The 14,542-nt window shown below is 43.6% G+C and overlaps 1 protein-coding gene across 3 annotated transcripts in view; it reads right to left on the reverse strand.

Moving 5' to 3' along the window:
• Positions 1 to 14,542, reverse strand: part of HEXB (hexosaminidase subunit beta) — a 244,837-nt gene that overhangs the window by 180,369 nt on the left and 49,926 nt on the right. For all 3 annotated transcript variants that reach the window (XM_069223910.1, XM_069223901.1, XM_069223892.1), the window contains exon 4: positions 14,110 to 14,156. In XM_069223910.1, the coding sequence (XP_069080011.1) occupies positions 14,110 to 14,156 (47 nt within the window). The remainder of the gene's footprint in view (positions 1 to 14,109; positions 14,157 to 14,542) is intronic.

A 14,542-nucleotide genomic window follows, 5' to 3' on the forward strand; every position in this document is an offset into this window, starting at 1 on the left:
CAAATCTGTGGCTTTCTTTCATCTGTTTAGAAAGTCCATGTTTCTCAGTATATTAGGCTTTTTTTGTCCCCGAAGCAGTTTTTTTCGGTACCGAAATGCCCATGGTTATAGTAGGCCTCAGTTCCAAAAGTCTTTCGGGGTTTCGATTCGACGAGTCTATGTCAAACTTTTTCGGAGACTGTCTCGACTTGAGTCCGAAGACTTCGATGCGGGTGTGGCCTTTTTCGGTGCCGAAGGTGTTGCTTGGTCACTGCTCGATTTCTTCCGGGTAGAGCCATGGCTTTCCGTCAGTGGCGTCCCCAAGGCCTTTTGTTTGGTCTTGGACTGGCTCTGGGCAGGTGTACTCACGTGTTGGCCTGCTGTCGGTGGTCGGTCTGCGTCTGATTCGTCCGAATCGGATCCTTGAATGGAGACGGCCATCTCCTTCTTTGACGTCGAGGTGTGCAGTACTTTGACACCATTTGTAGTCGTCTTACCCTTCGATCCCTCAAGGTCTTCTTGGAACAGAAGGACCGGCAGGCCTCACAAGTATCCTCTCGGTGATCTGGTGACAAACAGATTACAGACCCGATGTTGATCCGTGTATGGATACTTGGCGTGGCACTGAGGGCAGAATCAGAACGGGGTTCGGTCCACGAGGCTTCAGCGCTTCCTGCGGTCGGGCCGACCAGGTCCAGGCTGGGCGCAGGTGCCCCGAAGGGCAACCAAAGGTGTGTTTTGCCAGTGCTGAGGTGTCGATGCAAGATGGTTTGCGATCGGAAACTATACCGACGATTTTCTGCATTTTTCCGAATCGACTAACCGGAGCAAAGAGGAACACGTCCGAACCCGATGGCGGAAAGAAAACAATCTAAGATGGAGTCGATGCCCATGCGCAATGGAGCCGAAAGGGAGGAGTCACTTGGTCCAGTGACTCGAAAAGACTTCTTCGAAGAAAACTTGTAACACTCAGAGCCCAACACTAGATGGCAGGAACAGCGCACAGCATGTGAATCTGCAGTTACACATGCCACCGAACATAATATATATATATATATATATATCTCATCATAGAGGGAATCCTGTGTTTCTTCCAGGGCTCGCCTATCGAGGTTGGTGCTCAGTCAATGGGCACAGGACCAATTTCAAATCCACGCCAAAAACTATTCAAAATCTGGCACTCCTTGCAAAACAATGGCCTTCATTTATTTCAAAAATCCATAAAACAGAACAAAGGGCAACGCGTTTCAACCTTCACGGTCTTCTTCCTTGGCCAAGGGAGAAGGGCCAAGGAAGAAGACCGTGAAGGTTGAAACGCGTTGCCCTATGTTCTGTTTTATGGATTTTTGAAATAAATGAAGGCCATTGTTTTGCAAGGAGTGCCAGATTTTGAATTGTTTTTGGCGTGGATATATATATATATAAATAATGTCACTTACCCAGTTGTGCATTATCCTGCCATCTAGTGTTGGGCTCGGAGTGTTACAAGTTGTTTTTCTTCGAAGAAGTCTTTTCGAGTCACGAGACCGAGGGACTCCTCCCTTTCGGCTCCATTGCGCATGGGCATCGACTCCATCTTAGATGGTTTTCCCCGCAGAGGGTGAGGTAGGAGTTGTGTATATATAAAAAAAAAAAAAAAAGGGCCCATGCAATGGAGTGAGTATGTATGTACATAATATGTATTAAAAAAAATAGTATATATTTACAAATTTACAAAATGTACAAGTTTCATCAACTTATAACGGCTACAGGCTCCTGGGGAGGCGGGAGGGCGCATGTGAATCTGTAGCATCTCATGCCACGAACAGATGTACACTGGGTAAGTGACATTTTCCGTTTGATGGCATGTGTAGCTGCAGATACACATGCTGTGCATAGACTGGTAAGCAGTTATCTCCCCAAAAGCGGTGGCTCAGCCTGTAGGAGTGGAAGTTGTCTGAAATAATGTTCGTAATACAGCCTGTCCCTACTGTGGCTTTTTGTGTTGTTAACACATCTCCACAGTAATGTTTTGTGAATGTATGAGGCGTAGGCCATGTGGCTGCCTTACAGATTTCTGTCATAGGTATATTTCCTAGAAAGGCCATTGTGGCGCCTTTCTTCCTAGGGGAGTGCGCCTTTGGCGTAATAGGCAGATCTCTTTTTGCTTTAATATAGCATGTCTGAATACATTTCACTATCCATCTGGCAATGCCTTGTTTGGATATAGGATTTCCTCTGCATGAGGTTTTAGGAAGGCTACAAACAATTGTTTTGTCTTGCAAAATTGTTTTGTTCTATCAATGTGATACATTAGTGCTCTTTTGATGTCGAATGTATGTAAGGCTCTTTCGGCTACTGAGTCTGGTTGTGGAAAAAAGACTGGGAGTTCCACTGTTTGGTTTAGGTGGAACGGTGATAACTTTTGGTAAGAACTTTGGATTTGTACAGAGAACCACTTTATGTTTATGCATTTGTATAACGGGTTCTTGTATAGTGAATGCTTGTATTTCGCTTACTCTTCTAAGGGATGTGATAGCTCTTAGGAAGGCTACTTTCCAGGTTAAGTATTGCATGTCACAAGAGTGCATGGGTTCAAATGGTGGACCCATGAGTCGTGTTAATACAATATTGAGGTTCCACGAGGGAACTGGTGGTGTTCTTGGGGGTATGATTCTTTTTAAACCCTCCATAAATGCTTTGATGACTGGGATTCTAAAGAGTGATGTTGATTGTGTAATCTGCAGGTAGGCAGATATTGCTGCGAGATGTATTTTGATAGAAGAAAATGCTAGTTTTGATTTTTGTAAGTGTAATAAATAGCCTACAATGTTTTTTGCAGAAGCATGTAGTGGTTGAATTTGATTATTATGGCAGTAATAAACAAATCTTTACCATTTGTTTGCATAACAATGTCTTGTAGTAGGTTTTCTAGCTTGTTTAATGACCTCCATACATTCTTGTGTAAGGTCTAAATGTCCAAATTCTAAGACTTCAGGAGCCAGATTGCTAGATTGAGCGATGCTGGATTCGGGTGTCTGATCTGTTGTTTGTGTTGAGTTAACAGATCTGGTCTGTTTGGTAGTTTGATAGGAGGTACTACCGACAGGCCCAGTAGTGTTGTATACCATGGCTGACGGGCCCAGGTTGGTGCTATTAATATTAGTTTGAGTTTGTTTTGACTCAATTTGTTTATTAGATAAGGAAGGAGTGGGAGAGGGGGGAAAAGCGTAAGCAAATATCCCTGACCAACTCATCCATAACACATTGCCCTTGGATTGAGGGTGTGGATGCCTGGACGCAAAGTTTTGGCATTTTGCGTTTTCTTTTGCTGCAAATAGGTCTATTTGTGGTGTTCCCCAGTTTCGAAAGTAAGTTTGTAGTATCTGGGGATGAATTTCCCATTTGTGTGTTTGTTGGTGATCTCGACTGAGATTGCTGGCTAACTGGTTTTGAATCCCTTGGATGTACTGTGCTATTAAGCAAATGTGATTGTGAATCGCCCAATGCCAAATCTTTTGTGCTAAGAGACACAGTTGTGATGAGTGTGTCCCTCACTGTTTGTTTAGGTAATACATTGTTGTCATGTTGTCCGTTTTGACAAGAATGTGTTTGTGGGCTATTAGCGGTTGAAAAGCTTTCAATGCTAGAAACACTGCTAACAGCTCTAAATGATTTATATGCAGTTGCCTTTGTTGAACGTCCCATGGTCCCTGTATACTGTGCTGGTTGAGGTGTGCTCCCCACCCTATCATGGAAGCATCTGTTGTGATCACGTATTGAGGCACTGGGTCTTGGAATGGCCGCCCTTGGTTTAAATTGATAAGATTCCACCATCGAAGCGAGGAGTGTGTTTGGCAGTCTATCAACACTAGATCTTGAAGCTGACCCTGTGCTTGTGTCCATTGTGTTGACAGGCATTGTTGTAAGGGACGCATGTGTAGTCTTGCGTTTGGGACAATGGCTATGCATGAAGACATCATGCCTAGAAGTTTCATTACTAACCTCACTTGATAGTGTTGGTTTGGGTGCATGTTTAGTATTATATTTTGGAAGGCGTGTACCCTTTGTGGGCTTGGAGTGGCAATCCCTTTTTGTGTGTTGATTGTTGCTCCTAAGTATTGTTGTATTTGACACGGTTGTAGATGTGATTTTTGGTAGTTATAGAGAACCCTAGTTTGTGAAGGGTTTCTATGACGTATTGTGTGTAGAAGACACTGTTGCCGAGTGCTGGTTTTTATTAACCAAAAGTAAGGGAATACGTGCATGTGCTGCCTCCTGATGTGAGCAGCTACTACTGCAAGGCATTTTGTGAACACCCTTGGGGCTGTGGTTGTGCCGAACGGTAACACTTTGAATTGGTAATGCACGCCTTGGATTACAAACCTCAAGTATTTCCTGAGGGAAGGATGTATGGGTATGTGGAAATAAGCATCTTTGAGATCTAATGTTGACATGTAGTCCTGTTTGAGCAAGGGAATCACGTCTTGAAGTGTCACCATGTGAAAGTGATCTGATTTGATGCAAAGATTTAGTGTTCTGAGGTCTAATATGGGTCTCAGTGTTTTGTCCTTTTTTGGAATTAGGAAACACGGAGTACACACCTGTTCCTTTTTGATGGTTGGGTACTAGTTCTATTGCTTCTTTTTGTAACAATGCTTGGACTTCTAGCTGTAACAGATCTAAGTGTTGTTTGGACATGTTGTGTGCTCTTGGAGGTACATCTGGTGGCAAATGTAGGAATTCTATGCAATAACCATGTTGGATAATGGCTAGGACCCACGCGTCCGTAGTTATGTGTTCCCAGTTGTGGTAATAATCTGCGAGTCTCCCCCCCACTGGTGTTGTGTGGTGGGGGTTTGTGACGTTGAAGTCACTGTTTAGTTTGTGGAGTTTTTTGGCTCTGGAATTTCCCTCTTGTTTTAGGGAACTGTCCACCCCTATATTGTCCTCGAAAACCTCCTCTCTGATATTGGCCCTGATATGTGGGTCTGACTTGTGAGGTGGAAGGCTCTTTGGTTTGGGCCCGAAACCCCCCTCTAAAGTGCGGCTTCCTAAAAGTGCCTCTGCTCTGTGGGGAGTAGAGCGCGCCCATGGCTTTGGCTGTGTCAGTGTCTTTCTTCAGTTTTTCTATCGCTGTAGCCACCTCTGGCCCAAACAATTGTTGTTCGTTGAAAGGCATATTCAGCACAGCCTGCTGGATTTCTGGCTTAAATCCGGAGGTCCGGAGCCACGCGTGTCTCCGAATGGTAACTGCCGGGTTTACTGTCCTGACCGCCGTGTCAGCTGAGTCCGTAGCCGACCTTATTTGGTTGTTGGATAGTTTGGCCATCCTCGACAACCTGTTGGGCACATTTCTGGAACTCTTTGGGAAGGTGTTGAATGAGATGTTGCATTTCATCCCAATGTGACCTGTTGTATCTTGCCAGTAGAGCTTGAGAATTGGCAATTCGCCATTGATTGGCTGCCTGTGCTGCCACCCTCTTGCCTGCTGCACTGAATTTCCGACTTTGTCGGGCGGTGGTGCATCTCCAGAAGTTTGTGAGTTTGCCCTTTTCCGGGCTGCTTCTACTACCACCGAATCAGGTGTTAACTGTTGGGTGATGTACACAGGGTCAGTAGGGGGAGGCTTATATTTCTTCTCCACCCTAGGCGTGATGGCTCTGCCTTTGACTGGGTCCTGAAACACCTGTTTGGCGTGTTTTAACATGCCTGTCAGCAATGGCAAGCTTTGGTATTGGCTGTGCGTAGATGACAGGGTGTTGAACAAGAAGTCATCTTCTATGGGCTCTGCATGCAATGCTACATTATGAAATGTAGCTGCCCTGGAAACCACCTGCATGTAAGCAGTACTGTCCTCAGGAGGTGAAGGTCTTGCTGGGTAGCAATCAGGACTATTGTCAGAGACTGGTGCATCATACAAATCCCATGCATCCGGGTCATCTTGGCTCATCCCTGTGTGTTGGTGACTGCATCATTGGGGGTGTTGCTACCGGGGACAGATGTGGTGACTGTGCTGGCGATTGTTGTGGCGAAAAATGTGGTGGTGTTTTTTCTTTTGCCACTTTCGCTTTTGGCTGCATTTCCGCCTCTTGGAATGCGAGCTTCCGCTTCATCTGTATTGGAGGAAGAGTTCTGATTTTCCCCGTGTCTTTGTATATGGAGCCTCCTCTAGGTATGGTCTGGCTCTCCTATGCCCAGTTCTTGTTCAAAACTGTGATCTTGCAATTGTGTGGAAAGGCCTTGTTCCTCTGTATAGGAGCTTTGTTTCGCTCCGATGCTGCATGTTTCGGCACCGAAATCGTTTAGATAGTCTTTTTTGGCTCTGAGGAAACCTTTTTGACTTTCGGGGTGCCAAAGTCTCGGTGCCAAGTCTGTTCGGAGCCGGTATCTCGGTGCAGAGTCTGTTCGGAGCCGGTATCTCGACCGGAGTTGGATGTCTTCGGCTGCTGTGAGGCCTTTTTCGGTGCCGATGTTTGGTCACCGTGTTTTCGGGTTAAGCCATGGCCTGTTGGCGGTGGCGTCCCCTTGGCCTTCATTATTTTCGAGTGAGTTTTTGCCGGGGCTGGTTTACTCACGGTTTGCTGCGTCTTCGGCTGCTCGGACTCGTCCGAATCTCAAATGGAGAATCTCTCCTCTTCTTCGACATCAGTGTGCCCGGCCGGTGTCAACGCCATCTGAAGTCTTCGAGCTCTTCGATCCCACAGTGTTTTCTTGGATCGAAATGCCCGACAGGCCTCGCAAGTATCCTCTGTGTTCGGGGGACAAACTCAGATTACACACCGAGTGTTGGTCTGTATAAGGATACTTTGCATGGCAGTTGGGGCAGAAGCGGAAGGGGGTCCGGTCCATGAGGTTTGAAGATGGACGCGGTCAGGCCGACCAGGCCCCGCCGAGGAGTGGAAGCCCCGAAGGGCTGCCGGAGCTCTTTCTTCGGTGTCGATGTGCTAGCACTATCCCGGTACCGAGCGCAAACAATACCGTTGAATTTTCCGATGGATAACCATCTTTTCCGAACCGAAATACGGAGCGAAGAGGAACACGTTCGAACCCGATGGTGGAAAAAAAAAAAACAAAGATGAGTCGACGCCCATGCGCAATGGAGCCGAAAGAGAGGAATCCCTCGGTCTCGTGACTCGAAAAGACTTCTACGAAGAAAAACAACTTTTAACACTCCGAGCCCAACACTAGATGGCAGGATAATGCACAGCATGTGTATCTGCAGCTACACATGCCATCGAATATATATATATATATATATATATATATATATATATATATATATATATATATATATATATATATATATAATATGTTACTTACCCAGTGTACATCTGTTCGTGGCATGTAGTGCTGCAGATTCACATGCTATGCATGATTCCGTCATCTAGTGTTGGGCTCGGAGTGTTACAAGCTGTTTTTCTTCGGAGAAGTCTTTTCGGAGTCACGGGATCAAATGACTCCTCCTCTCGGTCATACTGCGCATGGGCATAGACTCCATTGTTAGATTGTTTTCCCGCAAAAGGGTGAAGGTAGGAGTGATAGTGTAATAACATAAATATTGTATTAAAGTAGTAACTAAAAACGTAGATGTCCATGCAAATGTAAATGTATCTATATATGTACAAATGATAAAACTTACGACTACAGGCTTTCGGGGAGGAGGGAGGGTGCATGAAATCTGCAGCACTACATGCCACGAACAGATGTACACTGGGAAAGTGACATTTTCTGTTCAATGGCATGTGTAGCTGCAGATACACATGCTACGCATAGACTACAAAGCAGTTAATCATCCCAAAAAAATAGAGGTGACTAACCTGTAGGAGTTGAAGTTGTTTGAAATAATTTTATAAAGACAGCTTGGCCAACATTTGACTGTTGCTTGATAATACATCTACACAATAATGCTTTGTAATTGTTTGAGGAGTAAACCATGTGGCAGCTTAACATATATCAGCCATTGGTATGTTTCCTAAGAATGCCATAGAGGCACCTTTCTTTCTAGTAGAATGTGCTCTAGGTGTTATCAAAAGTTGTCTTTTTGCCATAATGTAACATGTTTGTATGCATCTAACAATCCATCTAGCTAATCCTTGTTGAGATAGGATTGCCTTTATGTAGTTGCTGAAAAGCAACAAAAAGTTGTTTTGTTTTCCTAAAATCTTTTGTTCTATCTATATAGTACATTAGAGCTCTTTTGAGATCAAGATAAGGGCTCTTTCTGCAACCGAGTCTAGTGTGGAAAGAAGACTGGCAATTCCACTATTTGGTTCATTGGAAAATGTGATACTACTTTTCGCAGATATTTGGGATTTGTCCCAAGTACAACTTTATGTTTGTGCACTTGGAAAAAAGGTTCTTCAAGAGTGAAAGCTTGTATTTCACTAACTCTTCGCAATGAAGTAATAGCTACAAGGAAGGCAACTTTCCATGTTAGAAATTGAATCTGGCATGAGTGCATAGGCTCAAATGGTAGTCCCATAAGTCGTGCAACTACTATATTGAGATTTCAAGAAGTAACTGGTGGTGTTCTGGGTGGAATGATGAGTTTTAAACCTTCCATGAAAGCTTTAATGACAGGAACTCTAAATAAAGAGCTATGTTGTATATTTTGTAAATATGCTAAAATTGCAGTAAGATGATTTTTTTGATTGACTAGAATGCCAAGTTTGATTTTTGTAAATGAAGTAAATAACATACAATATCTTGTATTGATGCTGTAAGAGGGTTTATATTTTTGGATTGACAGTAATATACAAACCTTTTCCATTTGTTTGCATAGCACTGTCTAGTAGTGGGCTTTCTTCCTTGCTTAATAACTTCCATACATTCTGATGGGAGTTGTAAATATCCAAACTGTGACCTCAGGAGCCAAACTGCTAGATTGAGTGTCTTGGGATTTGGATGCCTGATTTGGCCTTTGTTTTGTGTCAACAGATCTGGTCTGGATGGGAGTTTGGAGTGTGGTACTACCGACAGATCTAATAATGTGTACCGCGGTTGACGTGCCCATGTTGGTGCTATGAGTATCATGTTGATTGCCCTTGGATAGGAGATGTGGATGTCTGGATGTAAAGTTTGGGCATTTTGTGTTTTCACTTGTTGTGAACAGGTCTATGTTTGGGGTTCCCCATTTTTTAAAAGTATTTTTGAAGTACTTGAGGATGAACCTCCCCTTTGTGAGTTTGTTGGGTATTTCTGCTGAGGATATCTGCCAACTGATTGTCTATCCCTGGAATGTATTGTGCCAATAGATGAATTTGATTGTGGATTGCCCGTTACCAAATTTTATGGGCTAGAAGGGACAGTTGGGATGAATGTGTCCCTCCCTGTTTGTTGAGATAATACATGGTCGTCATGTTGTCTGTTTTGATGAAACCATTCTTCTGTGTGAGAAGAGGTTGAAAGGCTTGGAGTGCTAAAAAGACAGCTAATATCTCCAAGTGGTTTATGTGTAGCTGTTTGTGTTTTACATCCCAGTGCCCTTGAATGTTGTGATTGTTTAGGTGAGCTCCCCAACCAATCATTGATGCATCTGTTGTGATTATGGTGTGAGGCACACGGGGTCTTGAAATGGCTGCCCTTTTTTTTTTTTTAGATTTGTGGAATTCCACCACTGAAGGGACATGTACTTTGGCGGTCTATCAACACTAGATCTTGAAGTGGACTGTGTGCCTGTGACCATTATTGTGCAAGCCACTGTTTTTAAGGGCTGCATGTTTAATTTTGCCTGTGGCAAAATTGCAATACATGATGCCATCATTCCTAAAATCTTCATGACAAATCTGACAGTGTATTGTTGATTTGTTTGTATTTGTGTAATTATATTTTGGAAAGCTTGTATCCTTTATGTATTTGGATACGCTAGAGCTTGCTGAGTGTTTAGTATTGCACCTAAATACTGTTGTATTTGTGCTGGTTGAAGGTGTGATTTTTGGTAGTTTGAGAACCCTAGTGTGTGCGCAAGGTTTGTATTACATAATGCGTATGATTTTGGCATTGTGTATGACTGATTTTATTAGCCAATCGTCTAGATATGGAAAGACATGTATATGTTGTCTTCTTAGGTAGGCTGCCACAACTGCTAAGCACTTTGTGAATACCGTTGGAGCTGTTGTTATTCCAAAGGGCAACACTTTGAGCTGGTAGTGTTTTCCCTGAATGACAAACCTGAGATATTTTCTGTGTGCAGAATGGATGGGTATATGAAAATACGCATCTTTGAGGTCTAAGGCGGTCATGAAATCTTGTTTTTGTAGTAGTGGGATGACATCCTGTAAAGTTACCATGTGAACGTGTTCTGACAGGATGCAAAGAATGAGGGACCTGGGGTATAATATTGGCCTAAGGGTGCAGTTTTTTGGGGAATTAGAAAATATAGGAAGTAAACGCCTGTCCCTAATTGAGACTGTGGCACCAATTCCATTGCTTGAGTAGTAGAGATTGTACCTCTTCTTGTAACAGAATGGTGATATATGTGGATAGTTTGTGTGACCTTGGTGGGATATTTGGAGGAGTGTGTTAATTCTTGGCAATAACCATTGCGGATAATTGATAGTACCCAACTGTCTGTGGTAATATTGTGCGACTTTTAGTGGAACTGTTGTAGTCTTCCCCCCACAGGAGAGAGGTGGAGTGGAAGGGAATGAGAGAAGTCACTGTTTTGGGTGCTGTGGGGGCTGCTTAGAGGGCTGAAATTTCCCCTCTATTTCTGGGGTACTGTCCTCTATATGTACCCCTAAAACTACCCCGTTGGTATTGCGGTTGGTAGGTTGGCTTTGCCTGCAAGGTGAATGCCTCCGAGGGTTGTGGTCTGAAACCACTTCGAAACTGAGGTTTTTGAAAGGACCCCCTGTATGGTGCAGTGTCGAGTGCACCCATTGCCTTTGCTGTGTCAGAGTCCTTTCTAAATTTTTCTATGGCTGTGTATACTTCTGGCCCAAAAAGATTTATTTTATTTTTTTTTTTTTTTTTTTTTTTTTAAATCGAACTGCATATTTAACACAGCCTGCTGTATTTCTGGCTTGAATCCAGAAGATCTGAGCCATGCGTGCCTGCGTATAGTGACTGCAGTATTGACACTTCTAGCAGTGGTATCTGCTGCATCTAGGGCAGATCATATTTGATTGTTAGTAATGGCTTGCCCTTCCTCCACTACTTGTTGTGCCCTTTTGTGGGGTTCTTTGGGGGAGATGCTGGATTATGTCTTGCATCTCGTCCCAATGGGCTCTGTCATAGCGAGCTAATAGTGCTTGCGAGTTGGCTATTCTCTACGGATTTGCTGCCTGGGACACAACTCTTTTCCCTGCAGCATCAAATGTAATGCTATCTTTATCAGGAGGGGGTGTATCTCCTGATGACTGACTATTTGCTCTCTTCCTGGCAGCACTAACTACCACAGAGTCATGAGGTACCTGATGTGTGATATAATCTGGGTCAGAGGGTGCAGGTTTATATATTTTCTGTATCCTAGGTGTTATGATGCGTGCTTTAACAGGTTCACTAAATATCTGTTCTGCATGTTTTACCATGCCTGGGAGCATCGGAAGAAACAGATACTTAGAATGTGTTGAGGATAGAGTGTTAAATAAGAAATCCTCTTCTAGGGGCTCTGTATGCATGGTGACCCCATGATAAGCTGCAACCCTAGCTATAACCTGGTTATAGACAGTGCTATCCTCAGGTGGTGATGGTTTAGAGGAATAGCTGTCTGGATCGTTACTTGGAATGGGATCTGGGTCATAAAGATCCCATTGAGCCACATTGTCTTGTTGTGAGTCATAAGAATTAGTGGGTGACTGCACTGGTGTAGGGCTAGAAGGAGGTGAGGTAGGTGGTGAGAATGAGGAGGATAAGATTGAGGAGGTGGTGGTGGTGGTTTCTCCTGCTTTGGAATTTTTGCTGGAGGCTGCATAGTGTCCAATTCCTCCTGTAAAGCTAGCTTCCTTTTTGTTTTTAAAGGAGGTGCTGTCAGAATTCTCCACGTTTCCTTATGGATGTGGATCCTGGATTGCCTATCATCCATAACTTCTAGTATTGGTTGTACCTCTAACTCCTCTTCAGAGGTTTCTGGCTTTCTTTAAGTCTCTTTGAAACTCCATGTTCCTCTGTCTAAGTTGACCTTTTGGGCTCCGAAGCGTGCTTTTTCTGGATTGAAAAAGATGATGACGAAGGTTTTGGCTCCGAAACTGGTTTTCTAATTTTTGACTCTGTAAAATGGTGTCTAGTAGAGTCAAAAACGGAGCTCTTTGTTGTCGCCGATGTTTTCGGAGGAGTGGCCTTTTTTGGTGCCGAACTGGTAGTTGGTCACCGCCAATCTTTTTTCAGGCCGAGCCATGGCCTTCCGGCAGTGGCATACCCAAGGCCCTGAGCTTTTTCTTTTGTGAGGGTGCAGGGGCAGAGGTACTCACATGTTGTCCTGCTGTGACTGGTCTGTCTTCTGATTCCTGCTCGGACTCGGAATCTCGAACTGAGACTGCGGTCTACATCAGTTCTTCTACGACGAGATGTTCACTGCTATTTCAAGTCTTCTTGCCCTTCTGTCTCGGAGAGTTTTTCGAACGGAAGGATCGACAGGCCTTACAGTTTTCTTCCTGATGGTCTGGGGAAAGGCAGAGGTTGCAAACCAGATGCTGGTCTGTGTACAGGTACTTCGCGAGGCACCGAGGACAGAATCGGAATGGAGTCCGATCCATGAGGCTTCCACGCAGTCAGCCCGAATAGGCCCAAGTTGGCCATGCGCGCCCCGAAGGGAGCACAAAGTTGTTTTCCCCGACGGTACTGCTGTGTTGATGGAAGGATGTTAGCCCGATTAATACAATACTGACAAAAAGAGTATAGAGTTTTCTCAATCTCAGAACGACAGGAAACCCGCCCAAACCAGGCGGCAGAAAGAAAACAATCTAACAGTGGAGTCGATGCCCATGCACAATGGAACCAAAGAGGAGGAGTCACTCGATCCCGTGACTCGAAAACACTTCTTCGAAGAAAAACAACTTTTAACACTCCGAACCAAACACTAGATGGTGGACTACTAATGCACAGCAGGTGTATCTGCAGCTACACAGCCCATCGAACATAAGGATATATTTGCATAATATGTAATAGTTCCATAACTAGTTTGTATAAGGAGTACAATAATTCAGATTCATCTAGCTTTACTGCAGTTGCATGTTCAATGTATTGAATCCCAAATGCGGGTCCAGCACCCCAAATTTGACTTGAGCTACTTTCTTACTACTTCAGGACTGAACTTCCATAAAGTAGTCAAAGATGCCTTCAGATCTGTGCAACCTATAACACCTGAAACAGGGAACCCAGTAACAGGCATTAAAAGCCCTTGTTGTACTTCTCAAGCAGTCTCGAAGGTGCTCCATCTAATGGTCTTACAATACTGAGAGTGGCACGAGAGCCATCGCACCAGAATTGATAAAAAGACAGCACCCAATTAATATGAGAAGATCCATGGTGTCTGTTGTGGTGGGGGATCAATGCAATCTAGTTATTCTTCGAAATCTGTAAATAAACTTAAATGACGTCAAGGCTGAAAATAGTGAGACCAATCTATTGACTCCTAGGACATGGTTTGCACACACATTGTCCCTTTCTAAAACTTAATTCTGGTATTTAAATGAACATAAGCCTAACAAGAAGTCTTCGATATATTCCAGCCTATTTTAAAGCTGCAGTCAGGTAGTTGCTCTTCAATGAAATGTCAAAAAGGAGTCTTCTTAAAAGTAAAACAAAGTTGAACACGGGCTTCATGTAACAGGAACTACTGGGAACTGATAACAATATATATTTGCTAAGGCAGACGGGAACTTTCATCCAAATAGACACCTCACACAGTCCATCTTCAGTGCCCAATATACAGAGCAGATGTCCGATTCATCGGTTTAAGTAGGGGGTGAGGGGTGTTGATTAAAACAAACAAACACTTATAATATACATCGTTTGGAAGGCATACAGGGAGAGTCGTGATTATGATAAACGTGCATGCCTTGTACAGCAAATACACAGAGATCAGAGTGTAGCCTTTTAACAACATGTGCTTACGGTGCCTGTAACGATTCCTAATCGTTTCTTAAAATGTTTTTTTAATGCAAAATGAGAAAAGGTGTTACACTTTCTATTGATCGTTATACTTACAGCGCCAAATTGATCCTCCGTTACTAATTGACTAAAGGTCTCCAACCCTGAAATTATAACAATCCGTATATTAACAAGCAGCCTTCAGAACAAAACACACGCATATGAAATTTGTAGTGGACAGCATTGAAAAATGCTAACGAGTGGCGAAGATACATAAGTGAAAAGATGACATAGTAGCTTTGCTACTAAGCATTGATGTAAGTATAAGAAATGCAGCAGAAAAGAAGGGGTGGGGAAATTTGCATGAGAGGCACAAAAATGGCTAAGCAAGTTACCTGAATTACTGTACTCTATTATACAATAAAGGAAAGAAAAAAACAGGGCAAAACGAAAGGTCCAATTGAGGAACGGAAAAAGGGGCGTTTAAACATACCCTTAGGAAGTTTGTCCACTGAGATTCCCCCTCTCTGCATAGCTTTACCATTTAATA

The sequence above is a fragment of the Pleurodeles waltl genome, chromosome 1_1 (assembly GCF_031143425.1).
Source record: "Pleurodeles waltl isolate 20211129_DDA chromosome 1_1, aPleWal1.hap1.20221129, whole genome shotgun sequence".
Classification (NCBI taxonomy): Eukaryota; Metazoa; Chordata; class Amphibia; order Caudata; family Salamandridae; genus Pleurodeles; species Pleurodeles waltl.